Below are 22,840 nucleotides of genomic sequence, written 5' to 3' on the forward strand. Positions count from 1 at the left end.
AATTATATAAAAGATAAAGAAATGATTCTTTTCCTTTCTATTGGTTATTTTTTCGTCCAACTCTTACAAATTTACCATTGAAAATTCAATGATAAATTTGCAAGAATTGAAGGGAGGGGTATGGGGATGGTGATATTGATGGGAATTGTTAATTAATTTTCATAAGTGAGATTTGTAGGATGATAACTCCATGCCCTTCCAATGGAATTTGAATTTAGGATTAAAAAAAAAAAATCGAAAAGAAATATCAACTTTTTTTCTGTCAATGGTCCAATGTTCAACTATGCTGATTAATAGATGAAACCATCCAATTGTTATGATTATATGTGTACTCTTATCTGGACCCAAAAGGAAACTTGTTCCCTTGTACCAGTGTTAAACTACGTGCATTTTCAATATCAAAATTATAAGAGAGCAAAAAGTAATAAAGCAATGATTAAAGAACCAAGAAACTGAAAAAATTTAAATAAAAAAAAAAAAATTGCAGTAAAATATTGAAAGACTGACAGCTTCTCTAGGCCTCTTTCTTAAAACAGGGAAAAAGGCTTTAATGGGAATGCTACTTTTCCAAGAAAAATTCTATGCAACATCTATGGGCCACTTCTATCAACCAAATCTTCAAAGTTGAAATCCCCAAATGAAAATACTCTTGGTACATTTGGGATTGAGATGGATGAGGTGGATATAGTTTTCCTTTCAATTGAGTTCAAAGAAACTTTTGTAATTTAGTATATTTTGCGATTTTGTTTAAAATCACACTTTTATCTATAAAATCGTAAATTTAAACGGGCTCTAAATTAACGAATAATGTTAAATTTTTTTTTTTTTTTATTTAAATCTTACAATTATTTCATAATGATGATATAGTATTTTGAATCAGTCTTTTGGATCAGTTTTTGTTATTAAAAAACAACAAACAAGGGTTAATTGGACTACCACATTAACATTGTGAGATAATTGCAAGATAAAAATATAATATATAACATTCTTCTAAATTGACATATATATTAGAACATACGACTCTCACTTATATTTTTATAATGTATGTAAGTATCACATGCTTTAATGACAAATATCATTAATCCTATTAAAAATGCATGTATAAATTATATGAAATACATTTAATAGATTTGATGGAGAGAATTTTCTCAAACTGAGTTTTGTGAAAAACTTTATCCCAAAAGGAATTGGAAAAAGGAAACAGATTTTCAAGCATCAAATACAGTTCTATTGCCAATAAAAGAAAGGAAAATGACCAAACAAGTGCATGGTCAATAATCATCATGAACCAGAAATTGGAGAATATTATCTTTAATTGTTCCCTGGTTTGTTTAAAGCAGTAACAGCATGATATAAAGCTTATTGTTATAAATTCCTATCCTAGGTATCTATCTATCTTATTACATACTTTACACAAAACTAAGCAATTAATTAATTAAGAAACAATAAGCAAAAGAAAAGACCAATAGCTTTAGGGTTCTTGAAAATGCATGGCATCTATGATGATTTTCCCACTTGAATCAATTCGAAGCAGTGTGGCATATTCTATGATCCAAATTCCTCAACTAGCCAATGGTCCTGCTTATTGCTTTGCTTGATGGGCTAGGCTACAAGGTGCATGCCCCCTTCTGGGTTTTCTGATTATATATATAAGACTTGTTTAATTTGTCAAAGATTCAAGTTATATCCTTTGCCTGAAGAAGAAGGGTTCTCTTTCATCTTTTTAAAAAACTAAAATGTTCTCTTTACAAAGTTAAAAATAATACTATAAAGATAATAAAGATAATAAAGATAAAGTCGTACGAGTTTATACGAATTAAGGGCCTAATTGGGTTTACGTTTGAGAAGTCTAAATTGTGTTGAACACTCAAAAAGTTCGTTTGAAAAAAAAAAAAGTATCCGTTTAGTAAAAAAAATTGAAAGCGCTTTTAAATGTTCAAAAAGCTTAAAAATTGTCAAAACGCACTTTTGGCAAAAACTTGAAAATAAAGCTTTTATCAAAAAGAATTTTTTTGACTTAAAAGCTCTATTTCTCAAATACAATTCTAAACATATTCTAAGGGCATGTTTGGGTGTGCGTTTGAGAAGTCTAAAATTGCGTTTAACACTCAAAAAGTCCGTTTGAAGAAAAAAGTATTCGTTTAGTAAAAAAAATTGAAAACACTTTTAAATGTCCAAAAAGCCTAAAATTTGTCAAAAACGCATTTTTGTCAAAAACTTAAAAGTGAAGACTTTGTAAAAAAAAATACATTTTGCCTAAAAAATTCTATTTTTCAATCGCAATTCCAAACAGACTTTAAGTTAAGCTTAATGTACTGTACTCAAGCCGAGCACAACTTTAGGTATGTGACAACATAATGTATTGCATTGTTAACTCAATCATTATAATCTCTTGTTTATAGGATTTTTGTGTAATTATTAGTTTTTATTTATTGATTTTTGTGGGCATGTTCATGATCTAAAATCAAGTCATCATTGCAGTCATGGTCATTGGCACACTTTTTCTAGTAGAAGCTTGAAACGATGACATTTTAAAGAATCATAGCATCATGATCTATTCAATTAAGGCAAGCAACTTGAAGACGAATATATCAAAAAAGGAAGTTTTGATTCCATATCGGCTAATGGCTATCACCACCAGTGTTGATTGTTGACCAAGTTGATGTAATATTTTCAAATTTCAAAACCCACCTTCAATTTTGTTTGAGATTATCTCTTTGCGCAAGTGTGTAGAACGCGAATTGTCTAAAATTTTTTATCCGAATTTCAGGGAATTTGAGGCGTTTGGATCGCAATCAGGCTGCCGAACGCCTACGCCTCTTTCTCATTGTCTACCCAAATTTTCTTAAAATTTGGAGAAAAAAATTCATAAGATCCCACAAGAACAACCCATCCCCCATCCCAAAACCAACAATGGTTGATAAAATAATAGAAAAGAGAGAAGGTCTAGAAATCCAAATGCAAATATAGTGGATATTTACATGAAATAGTAAAGAAATAGGATAATGGTATTATAATAGGAATGGTCACATATCCAAATCTTCGTTGGAGTGCGTTTATTCTTCCATGGGGTTAGAATTGATACTTCCACGTTGGCTTTAGTTGCTCTTTTGCCTCTTTTTCTCAGTACTTAATAAATATATTATATATATATATTATATATATATATATATATATATATATATATAAAATAAAGGGTGGCAAAAGCCATAAAGCTCTTTTTGAATGGGAAAAAGCAAAAGGTGACGCACGCCGTGCCCTACCCTTTCCTTCCTCAGCTTTTAGGGTCCACAATATGAGTTTGTATAAATTATAATATATGCTCTCAATACACAAACTATGCCATTTTTTAGCCCAAAGTTTTTGGATATGTGAAAATGTAATGGGATTTCCACCTTTGCTATGGTGGTCCACTGCTCCTACTTTATGGAGGAGGGCATGATGTGGTATGGGCCTATTTTTCTTTTTATAATACATTTTTAAACTCAAGTCCGGCCCTCCAACAAAATAAAGATGTCCAATACACTTTTACCTCATCCTACTAAGGTGATAGTTTCATTTAGTAAATGTTAAAAAAACTAACGGTAAATTGGCACTGTCACATCAATATGGTAGAATAGTGGTGAATAAAAATGTAGTTTCTAACATACTCTATATTTTTATCTTACAATTATCTAACAATATTGACGTAATAGTCTTAACTAACAATTCGATCAGTCATTATTAAACAAAAAAAAAAATCAACTCTTGTATTTTTCCTTTTTAGTAAAGGTTTATTACAAAACTAATGGATACTATCACATTAATCCAGTTGTAAGTTTGTACAACAAATGGATCATTTTGTCGGGTACTAATCAAGATTATACTATAAAGGTTTTGTGAGTATAAATTGATTATATCTTTAATCTTATATAGTGAATTGCATTATTGGGTTTATCTATTTCAGAGTAGTTTTACCTTTAAAAAGTTATTCAATGGGTTTTCATTTCGCCTTTCTTTCTTTTCTTTTTTTTTTTTTTTTCTAAGGGTGGGCAACAAGGTGGTGAAGACAAATTTTTATAGTGAGGGTCCCTCTTGACGTTTTCTTCAAGCATTTTTGTTTTTTATTTTATTTTATGAGAGTTGGTCTTTTAACTTTCGTGGAAAACAAAAACAAAAGAAGACTCAAATTTGCTGTCAAGTCTTTTAACTTTTGTGTATAAAGAGTGATTGCCTCAACAGTTTATAGGTAGTATAAGTAGCATGACACATACTTGCTTTCAAGTTTTAGTTTGAAGGAATTCATTGATATTTCTATTTTGAATTGTGTTTAATTATCATATAATTTTTACATTATAAAAATAATATATATTAAAAAGAAAATTATTATTATTATTACATTTTAGTTCGGTGAGCCACCCGTTAATGACTCCGTGCATGGTAGAATGGCTGCTGGAAGGCATAAAAGTTTTAATTTGTGCCAAGACCTTATAGAAATTATTCTCAAATTCTTATGATAATATTAGGAAAGACCATATAAGTGATATTAAGTTGAAGACATTAAGCTTGAGAAAGAGATTGATAAGCTTGTAAATAGGGTGCAAAGGCTGTTGTTGTTACCGTTGGATGAGATGAAGAAAATGAGGAAGACATAGATTGTGTTTTTTTGGGAGACATCTAAGAAGTTCCCTTGGAATTCCCATACCCTAAAATTTTCAGTCCGGAATTATTAGAATTCGTTCAAAGATTGAGAGAGAAGGGTGTGGGGCTTGAAATGTCTAGGCTCAGTCGACTCACTCGGCTCAGGGTACATGGCTCGCTTGCTCCAAGCACTCGAGCCCAAGATTTCCTCTCTCATTTCCTACCCAAATTTCTTGAAATTTAAGCAAAAAATTTCATAGAACCCCGATTCGTCCACTTGTGGTTGAGTTGACAATATTGAGGTGGAGCTTTCTAGTAAAATTCCAAGCAATATAAGTAGGGAAATTTGTCATACTCAAGATGATTGCTATTGGTCCACTTGTCATGGATTTTGATAAGAGAGAGTCCAGTGGAAAATATAGAAGAATGTCAAATTGGGCCATTAGAAGCATCAAATCAAATCTTATTCTTTTTATTTCTCTCATTGTGTAAACTCTAGCAGCTTCACTAATAAGAACTTTAACAATTTACACAACTTCCCTTTTCCCTTCTCCCATATTGAATATATAGAAAGAAAAAAATATATATATATATTATTACAAGTACAGCAATGTTTATGGGGGCAGTCACTTCCCAAGAAAATTTAGCAAAGCAAACAGGTTTAGGAGACATAAAATTGGGTCCCAGAAAACAATAAAGTAGCAATCAGGATCTTGAAAAATCGTATCAAAATCATAACCTTAATCTTTACTCCAATTCACTTCTGGATGAACTCGGGGAAAAAGCATAAAGGTGCAATCAATATCCACTATCATATGCAAATCATTATGAAAAATCTTTGTATTTTGCAGATTCGACTACACCAATTGTGTCAAAATCAGATTCTAGATATGTGGTTTGAAGGTATCTCTAGCATGAATCCCACTACCTCTTCTTATTATTATTCCAATGATTGAGGCACATAATTTTGGAACATTAATTCTTCAAGATCAATTTGAACACCTATTTGTATGTACCCAATTGGCCAACTCAAGGTGGGACTCCATTTACTGATGCAGAAATCTGTCAATTAGGCGGCTGAACTTTAGGCCAACACCAACACTGTTCATGCATTTCCAACTGTCCTCCATATGCTTTGGCACTTTAAATATGTTGATCAGATGCTAGTAATACAACTTTTACTACAGTTTCTTATAATTAAGTGGCATTCACATTTTAATGACGGGTGTAGCCTGTCACGCGGTTTGAAAAACAAGATAAGTGTCGTGTGGGTTACCACCAAGCAATAATTCACATTTATGTACTTGTAATAAAAGCTATAGTACTATGTGGGTTGCACTCGTAAAGTTTTCAAATAGAGTAATGATATTTTTCATATTCATTTATCACGCTTATTTCACATTGGGTAACATAGCGTGCTTTTCATGACTTCTCAAGCCAGTCACTTGAAAAAGTAAAAGGAAAACCACTTAATACACTTCATATTAATCGGTAGAAAAGGAATAACTTCACTTAGGGCTCCTGAACTATTACACGTTTTGAGAAAACCCCCTCAAATTTTAAGAACTCTCAATTTCATCACATGAACTTTTAATTTGATGCAATTAACCTCTCTCCGTTAATTTTTTCGTTAAACCCTAATGGAAACCACTAAAAAGACCAAATTACCCTTCAATTTTTTAAAAAAAAACAACTAAGGATAAATTTGAAATTTTATAAAAATTTTAGGGGTATAAAGGTTATTTCATTACTTTTAACGTACAAAAACTTACAGAATGGGATATAATGCATCAAATTGAAAGTTCAAGTGGTGAAATTGAAAGGTTTTAAAATTTTGGAGTCTTTTCAAATTGCTTGGTAATTCATAGATCTTTTGTGTAGTTTTTCCAATGTAAAATGAGTGAATAGTAACATTACTCTTTCAAAGAATATACATATATATAAAATCTTCCAATTTTGGTTTGTGGACATGGGTTGGGCCTCATTCACATGTTCAACCAATTCACATGGGCCATGGAAGGCCTAGACTGTTGGCCCAATATACAACAGATATCCATCCTGAATAGCTTAGGGATGTGATGATGTTTCTGATCCATTCAAGCCACTGGAGAGATCCATTCTCCTCGTTTCAAGACTTCCAAAAGCCTTATGATTCATGTGTTTTCGACCTTTATCAATAGTTTTTTAAGAAAATGACAAAATCGGTGCTTGTATAGTTCTTGTTTACCAGTTTACTCCTTAATTAGTCTATATTCTATTAAAAAATTAATAGATTTCTCAAATCACGTGCTCTAAAAACAAATATCAATTTTATAGAATTAGTTGAAGGGATTTTCTTCATTCAATTTGAAAGATTTTTTTCCTAACTCAATTTAGAGAAAATTTCATTGTACATCTAATTATAGCTTATGTTCAATCTTGCATTTCAAGAAAAAATAAAAAGTAATAGGGAGGATAGTGAATATCTTCTAGACAAAATCTACATGTGACATCAAACTTTATTTACCATTCCTGTAGCCTTTTTTCCTTTATTCAATTAAAAAAAAAAAAAAAACTTTATTTACCATGTTCAAAATGAATTGGGATATCTTGAAGTTTCATGCTTGAATTAAAAAAATTGAACAAGAAAATAAGAGAAGAGACCCACAAACAAGAATGGAGCCAAAAACTATTATGAGCAGGGTCAGAAGTCAAAAAAAATTGTTGCTAGGAGCCGGTTGACTAATTTTTTTTTTTTTTTTTTTAAAGAATTGAAGGGGGGTCATGGCCAATACCATCCCCCTCCCACGAAACGTTAGACAGGTGAATCCTGCACCTCAAGAGTGCAAGGCACATCAGCACTTAGGATCCCCTCTCATTGAAGTTTAAACTAAAAGTTCTACAATCCTAAGCATGCATAGCCATGAGAGACCTAAAACTCCTCCCTCATAAACAATTGGGACAAATAATTATATACTCCTAGTCCAATGAAAATGTACTAGTAATTTGAACAATAATTGTGAAAAAAAAAATATGAAACTAAATATTTAAATAAATAGTTAGACACGCATGGGAGTGTAGTGGATGTGGAGGGTCCTCTACCAATCAATACTTGTGCAAATGCAAACAAAGAAAAGGTAGATAAAGCCAAGATATTGATCAGCCTATTTTTATGGTATATATGGAAATACTTTCCGATTTCTGCAAATGCCGAGAGCTTTGTGAATTCATGGGTTGCAGCTGTATGGAAAAAGACACAAGAGAAAACGCTAGGCCCACACCTTCTGTTGCACCATGTCTCTATCCCAACTCATTGCTCACTGTTTCTTGTTTTCAAAGCTCCATAACTGCAAATGCCTTTATTATGCTTTTGGATTTGTAAGCCCATGGATTATCTTTCTGTCTTTCTCTCATCTTCTTAATTTTCCAAACTCACCACGAATCCGTAGGATTCTTGTGTGAAAACCTACGTGAGTCCACATATTTAAGGATAAAGTTTTTTTTTTTTTAAATTGGGTCGGAGGATTTAATTTAGTCTATAAAAGTAACATGTGTTCATTTTTTTAATAATATATGAAATGAACATGAGTTTTTAATAAATTTATTCCAACTTTGTCTCTACTATTAAAAAAACATGTGCATCTCACATGTTAAGAAACACATGTCATTTTTATAGACTACATTGAAAGAAATTCCTCCAATTCAATTTGGAAGAAAACTTTATCCCATATTTATGATCATTTTGAAAATTGAAAAGATGAGAGAAGGACCAAAAGAGGAGAAGAATTGTGTCTCATCCTCCTACTAAGTTTTTCCCTTGCTGTCTTCGTTTGTATTGATTAAACTTCCTACTAAATAAATTATATTCATTTGCTTTTTTTTTTTCTTTGCATGTCCATACAAAGGAAGGGGAGAGAGGATTCGAGCTAATGACCTCTACTTTATTAGGTGTGGTCTACAGTTGATTGAGCTACTCCTTAGAGACAATTATATTCGTTTGTTAATCCTTTATATATATATATATATAGGTTCATATTGTGTTGACCAATGAGTCCTAAAAACATTAAACACTTATAAAATATTCAAAATTGTCGTGACATGAAAATTATAATAATTTTGAATATTTTATAAGTGTTTAATGTTTTTAGGACTCATTGGTCAACACAATATGAACCATTTAAAAAAAAAAAAAAAAAAAAAGTAGGATCGCACTATTCATCTACTCCATCAGCATAAAACATTGGTCAATGTGCCACAATTGTTTTATTTTAATTGTCCCATTTTTTAAAAAATTTGAACAACCGAGTTAATTTCAGGAACAAAAGACATCCGTAATATATATATTAGAACAATGCAACAAAGCATGACCCGGGAAAACAGAAAAAAATTGTCGTACTCCACAGTCCAGACCAGGAACAGGTTTTTGGCGTGGGGAACTTCTGCGCATGATTGATGTAAGACAAACTAGAATTACTCCCAAACGATCGAAAACCTTCATCGGAGTGGCTCCGGCCAAAATTCGAGCTCTTTTTTTTAAAAAAAAAAAAAAAAAAAAAATTATTATAATAATTATTTTTTTTAATAACAAAACTCAAACTTGAAGGTCATTGTCAATTATTGTTATTTAACTCTCCTCTTGGTTAGAGTACAGAAGCATGATGCAACAAACGTACGAGTGTGAAAGGATATTCAATATTTTCTTTTAAACCTCATGACCTATGTATAACTTATCCTTAAAAATCGACTTCAAATGAAATGGTATTCCAAAAACTTATATACATATGATATGGTTAAGATTACGTGTAACCAAGGTGACGATTTACTCTATCAATACTATTCTAATAGTAGTTCTTTCTCTTTTGACGACTCTATTTATCTATTAGTATGCAATGACTTAACAATACTATGTCTATAAATAATACTAAGACATTTTAATTTAGCATGTAGGTCACACCCCCTAAGATTCAGCCACAAAGTCCCAACTCATTCAATCACATACTCGACGAATTGCATCTGATCTCGTACTCGATATGGCAGTGATCTTGATATCAAATGATATAAATCTCAAGTAGAACTCACCATTGAAAACCCATTTGCAATAGGAGAATACTCAAAAATTTATACATATAATATACATATAGTTATAATTACACCTAACTAATGTGAAACGCTTACAATAGTAACATATTTGCATGATGGAAAAAGGGATGCGTCATGTATGCTTATTAATACCCAACCCAATAGAAAGAGTAAGGTCATCTTTATTCTCTTACTCTAATATCCCATTTCATGAGCTTGGGGGACATGGATATTTCATGAGATCATAATGGCCAATTAGTAACATGAATGGTGGACAAGAGAAAAATGATTACTTCATAAAGTTAATAATTGGAGTAAGTAAACATTTTTTTTTATGACATTGCTTTTCCTTTTTCACTAATCATCTAAAAAGTAAAAACAATTATTCAATGTTTTTGTATTGAACCTACTCTCGTTTTTTAGCCATAAGTGCACTTAACCCACCAAGACCAAGTATGATGGTTGCAATTGGCCCAAAAACATTAGTTAAATTAGCCCAAAATGAAAATATTAAAATATTAGTTAAATAATAAATTTAGCTTTTACTATCGGTTTAAATGTTGGATAATTGAGTTTTCAAGGGGTAGCTCAATCAACTATGGACCACACTTAATGAAGCGGAGGTCACTAGTTCGAATTCCATTCTCCCTTCCCTTGTGTGGACATGTAAAAAAAAAAAATGTTGGATAATTGCTGATTTAATATGTACTAAGAAAGATGTTTTGACTTCGAATCTTAACTCTACAGTTTATTTTAATTTCAATTAAATCTTCCACACACTTGCATCTATTATCAACTTAATCACATGCAATAAGCGGTGATTTAATACCAAACAAATTCATTGATTTATAATCCAAAAATAAAAAATAAAAATGCACTCAAATACATGTAGTCTTATCCATTAATCCCCAAATTATATGTTCCTTTCACATTGTAGAGTGGGTGCTGAGTCTATGCCCGAGAGGATGGCACGATGGATAAACTAAAGTATAGCTAAAGAAGAATATATAGTTTACAACGTTGGCAATCTTAACTTATTGATGAATGTTATTTTATATATATATATGGTCTGGGTTTTGGATTTTCTCTAGCCCTCACTAGCCATTTGAATCGACAGGGTTAGAAAATAATTAATTATATTCATACAAAGTACACATGTCATAGTAGCATATTTTTATTCACATAAATCCAAATTTCTATTATATATTGGAAAACTTGATTTTTGCATATATGATAAACTAATGTTTCTTATGGTTTCTTTTTGATCCCTGTCACGGCATGAGGAGATTTCAGTCATGTCTATCAATCAATGATTTGGACAATGTGCTATCATTTGTCTGTGTTGCATGCAATACGAATAATTCATAAATAATATTATGAGATCTATCTATTGAGGTAGAGATGCGTCATGTTGGAATAGGTGGATTTAATCGGGCTCTTTCTCATAAGTCAATCAGACATGTAGACATTGTACTAATCAATCTCAATCCAAAAATTAAGGTCTACCCTTGGCAAAAAGTTTTAGGTCTTAGGAAAAGTAGGAAACAAGATTAATGGTCTGTTTGGTTTACCGATTTTAAAACGCGGCTAATGAAAATATGATTTTTAAAAATACACTTAACGTGATTGAAAATAATTATTTCAAGTGAAATTAAGAATAATTATTTTATGGTTTAGACTACATTTTACAGTAAATAGGTAAAATCAAATTTGAACTATAAAATATATATCGTTTCATTTCACTTTAATCAGAGAAAATCTATAACGTGATTCAATGGGTCTGAAAACTTTTTGGCAATTAATTAGTCATTTGTATATCATTCCCATGGCCCTTTGAGGGAAGAGGGAGGCATCTAGGCTTCAAAGTTTGGTGTACCATGCACAAACTTTATTGATGATTCCCTTTTCTTTGGCCGTATAAAATGCATGCCTAGATTCTCTACCCATCTTTTTGGATGCCTAGAGATCTCACTACAGAAAACAAATATGTTATAGCCTTTTTCTCTAATTTATATGTTATAGCCTAATCGATGAAGCATATGGTACCACTAATTAATTGTGAGAGGAATTTGAAAAGGAAATTGTGAGAGCAATTTGGCTCTAATGATTCTAGAGGGGTCGTGGAAATCTTTTTCTAGTGATACCAACATATCAATAAATATATATATATGTGTGTGTGTGTGTGTGTTATTATAATAATAATAATTATTATTATTATTATATGGGTTCAGGCTCAATATATCATGCTTGTCAAGCATCAAGTTGATTGAAGAATAAAAACCATTAGATCTAAAATAGTTGAAAGTCATGAATCTTTTATATTTAAAAACAATTAAAGAGATGGGTTTTGGGTTAAATAATAAATAATATTAGATTAGTAATAATTATGTCGATAATATGTAATTAACAATGAATTTGCCAAAAGAATTTCAACAAAAAGTTTTATATATATAGAGAGAGAGAATATTGGAGAGTCCTTTATACTTTAGAATCGATAATGATCCGCCTCGAGTCTGCTATCAACTTGTTTATAGAAGAGAGTGGGAAAGAATCCCAATTACGTTAATCTTATCTTTGACTACTCTCTCTTCAATCCATCAAATATTATTATTAATTGCTATTTTAGCGCCACCCCCACCACTTTGTGCAGGATGCCAGGATTCCAAAACCAAATTAGCACTTTCTTTTGTTTATTTAGCCGCCCAGAGGGGGCCTTGAATGTTGGTAATATGGCATCCGGCTGATGTTTTGGCGCTTTTTATAGCAGATTTTGGATCAATAAACATCAATGAAAAAGAGTACAACAAAAAGGTAGAAAGACTATAAATTCTACACACTTTTACTCTGACGTTTATTGAATTTGTGATAGATTAGTATTATTGAATTATAATCTACTAGTGATAAAGTATGTTAACATTTTTCTTTAAAATATGGGTGTTATGCAATATGCATGGATATAGACCACATAGATAAGAGCAGAGCAATATCAGCTAACTCTCTAAACCCTTCAAGTTTGATTTGTTTATACTATAATTTGGCAATTTTTTCAAATTTTAAAGAGGAAACTTAATGAGGAAGCTATCCTCAAGGAATTTAATAGGTCATGTTTCATCATTAAATGCTGAAATATGACTCATTAAATTTGAGATTCTCAAATTCATATATCTCAACCGTTTATCTCAATCCCTAATTTGGTGATTCCGCTGTCACTACTAGTATATAATTATAACCAATGGTTTTTTTTTTTTTACATGTACACATAAGAGGAAGAGTGATTTGAACTAATGACCTCTACTTTATGAAGCGTGATCCCTAGTCGATTAAGTTATCTCTTAAGAATATAGAGAACTAGTCGTTCGTAGTCACTACTAGTATATCATTATAACCGATGGTCTTCTTACAAGGTTCTGGCATAAAGAACACAACGAACTATTTATTCGTAGTCACTATTTCAACAAATTTTATCATTTATTGGAAATACTCTTAAATGTGGCAAAGCTACTGATTCGTAAGTAGTAAAAAGCATAAGGCTGGCCTTGGAGTTGGGAGACATTTACATATGTTCTTTGTAAATGTTACAAGTTCAAAGCTATTTGTCTGCTTGCCTACAATTACAGAAACGTTTGTGAAAAAAACAAAAAAAAAAAGGTTGACTTTTCCACGTGTCAAGCCAATGAATTATTTTGATTTTTCTTCATCATTCTTATGACATGGGTTTTGTACGGTAGTTAAAACAGAGTTAAGAAAGACTAGAGGGATGCTGATCGGGTTGGCCGATTAAAAGAGTAGTTAATTAATCGACGGACCCGATTATTTCAACCCGAATTGACGAGATTCAGTTAGGTTTCCCTTCTCCTGTCGGTCGGTCAGGTGGGGGAAAAGGGGATTCCGACATAGTCATGTGACCCTCGGGTTGAGGATATTGGTAAATCCAACAACCTTGACCCGACTGACAATGATATATATGATATTTCTATGTTTTTTTCGAGAATTTTTATAACAGTTTTATCCTAACCTAATCAGTAGATATTATAAATCTTTAATTGTCTTAAAAGGTGATTGGAAAATCTAAATTTAATCATTTAATCATATTTTAATACCTACTCTTACATGTGAGATTAAGCTCTCTTTTAATATGTGAAATATGACACCTAAAATATTTAATTATAATGGGAAATGAATCATGGAGACCAAATTTGAACTTAACACCTCTAACTCTAATACTATATTAAACCGCTCATCTCTATTTCATTTAATTGAAGAATTTAGTGTATGATCTATTTCGATGATATGGTATATGCGGTTTACTTTTTGTATGTTTAGAAGTGACTTATTAGTTTCTAAGGGAGTAGCTCAGTCGGTTATGGACCATTTCTTAGGAAACGAAGGTCATTAATTCGAATTTCCTTCTCCTTATGCGGACATGTAAAAAAAAAAAAGGTGACTTTTATCTATCAGATGTAACTTGATTTATGGAATATAATGTTACAATATTATAAGTTAAGGGTTTAATCAAAACAGTATTAATAATTAAGTCTTAAGGTTTTTAGATGAATGGTTAGAGTTTTAACAGTTGGTATTAGAGCACGCATTACATCACAAATTCGAGTTATAAAGAGCAATTTATAGGCTGAGTTAAAATCTCTAGTTTATAATATCATGTATGCACATAACATTAAGACATTGAATACTGATAAGTGAGTATAACCATGAAAAGAGAAATGACTATCATAAGGTTTGCTAGAGAATATAAGAGTAATAAGTTAAAAGTTAAAAATTCAAAAAAATAAGCTTTTTGTTCAAACACAATATGTAACACTAGGGAGAAAATAAGAATTTGACGAAATTCAAATTTAAGAAAATAAGATAAAATAGACATCACCTAAAACGATAGGTTAAGTACGATAAGAGTTGTAAGCATCGGGACCAAATATATAGCCATTTCTTTAGGTGACTTAAGCGGCCGCCTAAGCAGCTTAGCCCCTCAGTGGAATAAGCACCCTAAATGGTAAGGGTACAATTAAGGCCCACTCTATTAAAAAAAAAAAGTTTAATGCCCTAATTATGATTAAAAAAAGACTTTCCAATTGAAATATGAAAATAAGAATTGAATACACAAGATATTGAGACTTTAAAGGGAGAAAAAAATGAAAAATTTAAGCGATAAGAGTAAGGCACTAATTATAGTAAAAGAGTAATAATATATATCACATAAACATCCTACAAATATCTAAAAAAAAAAATTCCTACAAGTATGGTGCGACAAAGTCTAGTAATCATTAATTTTTCTTTTAATAAAGGCTAATCTAAATCTAAAGCCTATTGGACCTACGTTCAACCCTAAATTAAATGAACATATTGTTTTCTATAAAGATATCATTTACTAGAAGTTTACATCCAAACACCTGTCTAAACTGTCGTTTTAATGAGGTGATTTTAGATGATTGTCACTTATCAATTTATCTGCCAGAAATTTGGGCCGGGAAATTAGTGTCCAACCCAAGTAAATTATCAGCATATTAATATAAGTATAAATTTATTGCTTTCGGTGGCTAATTACTACTCGAACATGCCTTTCTTGCCCATTTAGTGATAATCAACGTGGATAATGCATGAACCTAAATGAAAAGTAGGTGGAAATTATTGTTGTTTGAAAGCCAATTTCAAACATATTTTACTCAGATTGTTAATGTTATTTTAAAGTGTGTTTTTTTTATTTTTTTGTTTGAAAAATATGACATAAACGTGAAAATAGTTTTGAGTGTATGGTTGTTTGTCAATGTTTTTATTTAAAAGAAAAATAAAGAAGAAAAAAATATATTATCAGTCAAACCTGCTTCTCCCTGTTTTTTTATTAACAAGTATTCCAAAACACAAAACAATTACAAAATTATTTTTTACCTTTACCTTATATCAAAACTAATTTTAAATAAAAAAAAAAAATTACTTAACAAATAAAGCTAAATCTCGTGATTCTATTCCAATTAAGGAGTGAAGGATGGTAAATGGTAACAGAGTAATTAAAAGTGAAGGGTAAGAACGGAAGAATATGCTTTCCAGTTTATTTATCTTGGAGACGAAGCCGCGTGGAAGATGCTTCCCTTGCAACAGAAGGAACCAATTTCTGTGTTGCCTGTGGCTGTGACCAAATAAGAACTCGTGGAAGAGCCTCATTTAACATGGCAAACAAATGCATCTCTGCCATGCAGAGCTGGTCACATATGACCCTAGATCAATGTAAATTCATGAAACCCCATGCCACTTTAAAAAAAGTTCTTTTTTTTTTAAAAAAAAAATAAATAAATATTTTGAGGTAACTAAAAAAATAAAAATAATTTTGAGTGTTTTATATTATTTATTAATGTTTGTTTTGAAGTAAAACTGAGAAGAAAAATTGTTTAACAAAGAAAGTCACTTCCAAGCATTTTTCACAATTATTATAATTTTTTCTTTTTTTTTACACGTTCACACAATGGAAGGAAATTGAGATATTCAAACTAATGACTTCCGCTTCATAAATATTAAATATTTTTTTAAGATATATTTAAAAAGTCAACCATGTTTTAAAATTAAGTGTAAAAAATTAGCACATTAATATTTATTTATTTATTGTAATTACAAATCTAGATTTTATTTATTTATTTATTTTTTTAAGAATTCCTAACATATTTTAGTATGTACAACTCTTCAAAACTAATTATTATTTCAACTAAATATTACATTTTTGTCATAATGGGTTAAAAATTTAACGATTTGGAGGAGTTTATGGGGTAAATGCATGAGATTGTGGTTCTATTTGTTAATTTTTTTTTTTTTTGTTTTCTCATAATAAAACAAAAATATTTTTTGTATTTATGTTATATCGAAACAAATTTTTAAACAAAAAAACTCTCAAAATACATTATTTTCTGGTAGATTGAATCAACATTTCATTATTTTATTATAGAATATTTTTTATTTTTAAAACATAATAAATACTAAAATAAAACGTACGTAATACTAACGCGAGAAAATTAATATTTCATTTCAAAATAATAATATAATCAACTGTAAAAAATTTTAATGCCAAATTTTTCACTGGTTACCGCTGTAAATATGGGCCTCTAGAATTGCCCTGCCCCCTGCGCTTTCTATATTTCCTCTATAAATACTCTCTTTCCGCTGCCTTCTTATTCACACAAAGCCTTCCGTCTCTCTGTATCTTCGTTGCCCTCAAATCAATTCCCAGCCTCCCTCTCTGTGCTTTTCCCCTTTGCTTCCCTCAGTCTCAGTGCGGTTTTCCCCTGATCCTTTTCCTGAGATTGTTTGGGTTTTCCCATCAACAGATTAGCAAGAAGGAAAACTGTAAGTCTTTTAAATCTAGGGTTTTGCATACATCTCATTCTTTGTTCGTCTTTTGCCCTCTACACGTACGGGGTTTGATTTCATTTGGGTATTAAAGAATCTATCTTGTATGTTGGAAAGGTTATAATCTAGATTCGTTTATTTTTTGTGAAAGAAATTTGATGGGGTTGTGGGGTTTACTTATGTTCATGTGTTTGATTCTTTACTGTTTTTCTAAAGAAATATGATTGAAATCGTAATGGGTGTTGTGGGTTTCAGAAGCGTGGATGTTTTAATGGAGACCAAGGGTGGGAAAAAGAAGTCTAGCAGTAGTAGTGGCTCCAAGCAGTACGAAGTTCCCCTCGGCTACATCATTGAAGACGTTCGCCCAAACGGTGGCATCGAGAAGTTCCGATCTGCTGCTTACTCCAACGTAAGCCCTTTCTTTCTTGGTCATGCAGAAAGAAAACAAGAAAAATGTTCATTGTTTTGTTCTTCATTCGTTTTTCTAATTGTTTTTTGGGGTTGTTTTTCTTTGCAGTGCGTGAGGAAGCCATCCTGATATATCCCTGGAATGCCTCCCTCGGTAGACTAGGATTTCATTTACTCAATAATCTTTCTCTTCTTCCTTGTTTGTTTGCTTGATTCGTATAACAAAGTTTTCTCTGTTGCTGTAAACGAAACCCAGAAAAAAAAAACATACACTCTCTGTTTCTCTGTCTTTTTCCATTGCTTCTAAAAAATCCCTGAACAATGACCATCCTCAGCCACGACCCTCCACCGTCTTCACCGATAGGGTTCGAAGGCTTCGAAAAGCGTCTCGAGATCACATTCTCGGAGCCATCCTTTTTCTCGGACCCCCAGGGGCTCGGCCTCCGGGCCCTGACCCGGCACGAGATCGACTCCATCCTCGACGCGGCTCGCTGCACCATCGTCTCACACCTTTCCAACGACGAGCTGGACTCGTACGTTCTTTCTGAGTCGAGCCTCTTCGTCTACCCTTCCAAACTCGTCATCAAGACCTGTGGGACCACCAAGCTCCTCTTATCGATCCCACCGATTCTCCGACTCGCCGAGTCCCGCTCACTCGCTGTCGTTTCGGTCAAGTACTCCCGCGGGAGGTTCATTTTCCCGGGTGCCCAACCTGCCCCTCACCGCAGCTTCAATGAGGAAGTCTCCGCTCTGAATGAGTTCTTTGGGCACATGAACCCCAACGCCTTTGTGATCGGCGATCCGACGGTCCCGAATCGTAACTGGCACGTTTACTCCGCCACTACGGAGGGTAATCGGACGGACCCGATTGCTCTCGAGATGTGCATGACCGGGTTGGACCGCGACAAGGCGTCCGTGTTTTTCAAGAACTCGGAGGGATACAGGGCTGGCGAAATGACCAAATTGTCCGGAATATCCGAGATTATTCCCTCTCACGTGATTTGCGACTTCGAGTTTGACCCGTGTGGGTACTCCATGAATGGGATCGACGGCTCTGCTTATTCAACCGTGCACGTGACTCCAGAGGATGGGTTCAGTTACGCCAGCTACGAGGCCCTGGGGTTCGACCCTGAGGCCACTGGGTTCGAGCCGCTGGTGAAGAGGGTTCTCAAGTGTTTCGGTCCGGCCGAGTTTTCCGTGGCAATCACTTGCTTTGGTGGCGTCAACTGGGCCACGGAATCTGCTGACGTGGATGGGTACACGTGTGAGAGCGTGGTGAAGCAGGAGCTGCCAGGTGGCGGGTGCGTGGTGTACCTGGCTTATTCGGTGAAGGCTAAGGCGGGTGGCTGCGCGGTGCCCACGCCAACCAAAGCTGTCTTGCGGTGCTGGAATGACGTTGCGTTGGAGGAAGAGGAGGTCACGGCGTGTCCATGTGTTTGGTCAGCTTAGAGCGGGCCAATCAGAGTGTCAGTTGTCAGCCCTGTTCTGTCACTGCCAGTGAGATTGTTGGGTGGCGCTTCGGTAATTTATGTAGGGTTTGCCTACGGTGTTAATTGGCAGTCCATTATTATGTGGTGGTCGTTTCTTTGAACTTTGAAGTGTCTTTCTTGTTTACTAGTCTGTAGTCTTTCCAATGTATTGGGTCTTCGGTCTATGATTTGGAATAATTGAGGTTTGGCCATTGTCTCTGTTTAATGGAATCTTTATTTGTTCTTGTTCTATTTTTGAGAAATAATTAATAGTGTTGACTCGAGGGCTTTGAAGCATTTTGAATGTGATCGATCTTCCAGCCTACCAAACTGTTCTTAAAACTTTTAACTTGTGATTATTCTTCCATGTTAAGGACAATGCCACGATCAAATGTTTGTCACTTGTCGTTTTTCCCATAGTAATATCATGTAATCTTTTCCACTCATGGTGGATAGGAAATTTCTAGTAATTCTATTGGAGCTCTCTTATTACCAATTTGAGCAACAAATCAACAAGTTGTTTAGGATCTCAAATCCCACTTCACTACATGCAAAACCCATGTCATGCCCATAATTAATTAATATGAAGTAATCTTTTATAATAAATTCATGATTTATTGAAACTATCAAGTGTAGGGTAAAATGAAAATGTGATTTCTAGTCCTCTTCTTTAATATGTGGACGGCAAACTTTGGGAAAACAGGTTGTCTTTTGTAGTTTGGTCAATCGAAGTGTTGATGGAGTAAGGAGGTAAAATGAGTGTGTTTGTATAAAAAGACAAAGACAAATGAGCTGCACAACACAAGACAAGACAACACAAAGCATAAAACCATATTTATGGGTGGTTTGTTGGTCAGCTTTGAAAGATTCCTGCCCTCCTCATGCTTACTTTGAAAATGCCTTCGTTTCCTTCCATGTGATCGATGAAGCTGCTGCGTAGTTGCTTTCTCGTGACTTTCTCTCTCTCTTGCCATGCTTTGAATAAAGTAAAATGGGTTTGGTACATTGGAGCTGCTGTTGAAAATTATAATAATAATAATACACCCTTTTATGAAGCTTCCAAGAAATTGGCAATGGCAACAACTTAATACGAAATGTGCAATGCAAAAACTTATAGTATAGTAGTTGGTCAACGGAACCAAATCCAAACTAATACTAGGGTTTGGAGCCGCCTAACATTTCAACTTTCATTGAAATTGAATTAAAATGAAAGTCTTTCTCACGTAGAAAAGTATATCAAATATCGATCTAATTTCATGATCAATAATCTAAGTATTGATTAGGCAATCTGATGTCACACTGGCTGACTGAGTGCTTCATTTTCTTTTTTTATGATTCATGCCCATTAGGTGGCTACTCTACAGCTACACGCCCGTCAGCTAGTTACCCCGTTGCTGCGCACCTATGTGACAACCGTCCATTCATGTGTCCATTACAAGGCAAGAGTTGAGATGCCCCTCAAAAAAAAAAAAAAACCCATTGTGTAAGAAAGGACAACTCTAGAAAGGGTATGACATGAACAACCCTAAAATTTTATGGCGTTGATCGGCAATGAATGTTGTCAAACGCTCCACGGCATTGTTTTTCGTCAAATTTTAGCAATTTTTGTTTGCAGGGTTGCGGTAGAATGACAAAATAGTTGGGTGTTTATTTTAGTTGGCAAAACGTAAGGACAATATAAAAATTTCACTTGCTCTATTTTTTAAAATTGACATTCATTTTTTTCTTGCATACTGTCTCGTCAAGCCTTCATACTTAATACATCTCGTCAACCCATGTATGAACAGTGCACCAGAAATCTTCTCGTCATTTGCCAAACAAATCCTACATTGAAGTTAATTCAAAAAAAGACTTTACGTGGCTCCTTATCTACCTCGAATCCAGGCTATTCAAGTGGGCTGTGTTGTTATTATTATTATTATTAAAAATAAAACTTTGACTAGTGATTAGTGAAGTGCGTATTTGTACATGTAGTAGTAATTAAAGAAGATAAATGTTAGAAGTCAATAAATTTTTTATATTTGACCTATATTTTTTTACAATCAACTATTAAATTTGTAAAGCCTATCATTAATTTATGTAAAATTTATATAAATCTATAAATTTAATATTTAATTATATAAAAAAAATGAACTAAATATAACAAAATTTATTCACTTCTAACATTTTTCATAAAATAAATGCCCGTGATAGGGCTGGTGAGATGGCAGCATGCACATACCCTATTCGTTGGCCCGCCCCCAATAATTTGAAGAGATTGCATGCATGGCGTAGGATGACGGCACTATGATTGCGACAAACCACGATGACAAAATCAAGAGGGGTGGTAAATCTCTTGGATTAATGATTGATTGATTGATTGATGGGAAGGTAATATGAGAGGGAGTGAGGGCCAGGGGCTTTTCTTTACGTAGAGACAAAAGGGTTTCTCTTTAATAGAGGAGGGGGAAAAAAGAAAGAGAAAGCGAAGTGAAAAGAAAAAGGAAAAAAGAAAAAAGAAAAAGGTTCGTTCTGCTTAAGGTTCTCTTAATTTGCCAGAGAATTTGCTTTTATCTCCAGCCATGCATTTTACCTCTATCTTTAGCCTCACATTTCAAATCTCTTTGCTTAAAGCTGATATTGACGTTCTTTTTGCTTTTTACATACTTATTTAAGCGGCTGCTAGCTAGATAGGGACTAGGGTTTTCCCTTTCATCACTCTCATTGTATTTGTTTTCTCAGCATTGTTGAGTATATGTATTTGAGTTTGTTTTACATTGAAAATATATATGAAGTGAGTGATTAATATAACGTTGTTTGGCCCAAACTTATTGGTTTAAGCTTTTAGATTGCTTGATGTCTCAATATGTTATGTTATAGGCTCACTAAAATAAAGAAAAATTCCTGAAACATCAATCTCCCTAACATGCACAAAAAGCATTGAGACTTTTGGTATTCTTCTAGCTTGGGCCTGGACCCTATGGCCTGGCTGCATCAGGTTTGGGCTCCAACTTGTATACACACTCAAGGAATCAACATTTTGGGTTTGGAGAGGGTAAAACTTAAAAATGAAAAAGAAAAAAGAAAAAGAGTAATATTACCCATACTTTTTTACATTCTCACACTAATGTTTTTACAGGGCTTTTAAAACTGATGTTTAATGAAAATTAAAAAAAAAAAAAAAAAAAAATTGGGCCTGGGCCTAAAACCAAAAGGAATGGCAGATAGGCAATCAACAGCGGTATGGGCCTCATTGTTCAAATGATAGGCAAGTAAATCAGATGGGCAATGAAGAACAGCTGTATGGGCCTTGTGGGCTTGAGATCCACGTTCTTGAAGTTAGGGCTGTCCACTCTGTCCAGCTCAGCCCTAATTATTGGTGTAAGTTGGGTTGAAGTAAAGGGGTGTCATACATTTTATGTATGTAAGTGGAATTGACAAACGAAGTTTCTTTACATGTGAAATCTAACATTCTTAACAAGTTGTCCAAATATGAGGAAAGTCCCATTTCGTTTGTCCTCTTGGGAACCCTACCACAACGAACATCCTTAGCATATTGCTACTCTTCTTAGGTTCAAATTTGGTCCATCCTAAGTATTATTTGGTATAAAAGTCTGACACCATGTTATCAGGTTCGAATCACGGGGATAATCTATAAGATAGAGTAAGTCGCTGTGAACAATGAATTCAAAAGTGTACTAATATGTTATGATATTAATGTCAATGTGTCATACATAAAAAGTGGGATGTTGTTTCCAATGGGTAGCTCAATCGACTGTGGATCACGCCTCATGAAGCGGAGGTCACTAGTTCGAATCTTTCTCCTCCCTTTCTTTATGTGGACATGTCAAAAAAAAAAAAAAAAAAAAGAGTGGGTTGCCACTTAGGATAGTAACACATTCGCTAGGCAATCATGCCCTAAATTTGCATGATCTTGAGAATGTACATTACTATCCCAA

At 33.3% G+C, this 22,840-nt stretch overlaps 1 protein-coding gene across 1 annotated transcript; it reads left to right on the plus strand.

Moving 5' to 3' along the window:
- The first annotated feature begins 16,845 nt into the window (after window positions 1–16,845).
- On the plus strand, window positions 16,846–19,168 carry LOC132184484 (S-adenosylmethionine decarboxylase proenzyme-like). Its single transcript, XM_059598131.1, has 3 exons — window positions 16,846–17,022; window positions 17,281–17,434; window positions 17,543–19,168. The coding sequence occupies exon 3, from the start codon at window positions 17,755–17,757 to the stop codon at window positions 18,880–18,882; it is 1,128 nt and encodes a 375-aa protein (XP_059454114.1). The 5' UTR covers window positions 16,846–17,022; window positions 17,281–17,434; window positions 17,543–17,754; the 3' UTR covers window positions 18,883–19,168.
- Window positions 19,169–22,840: the final 3,672 nt, after the last annotated feature.

The sequence above is a fragment of the Corylus avellana genome, chromosome ca6, assembly GCF_901000735.1.
Source record: "Corylus avellana chromosome ca6, CavTom2PMs-1.0".
Classification (NCBI taxonomy): Eukaryota; Viridiplantae; Streptophyta; class Magnoliopsida; order Fagales; family Betulaceae; genus Corylus; species Corylus avellana.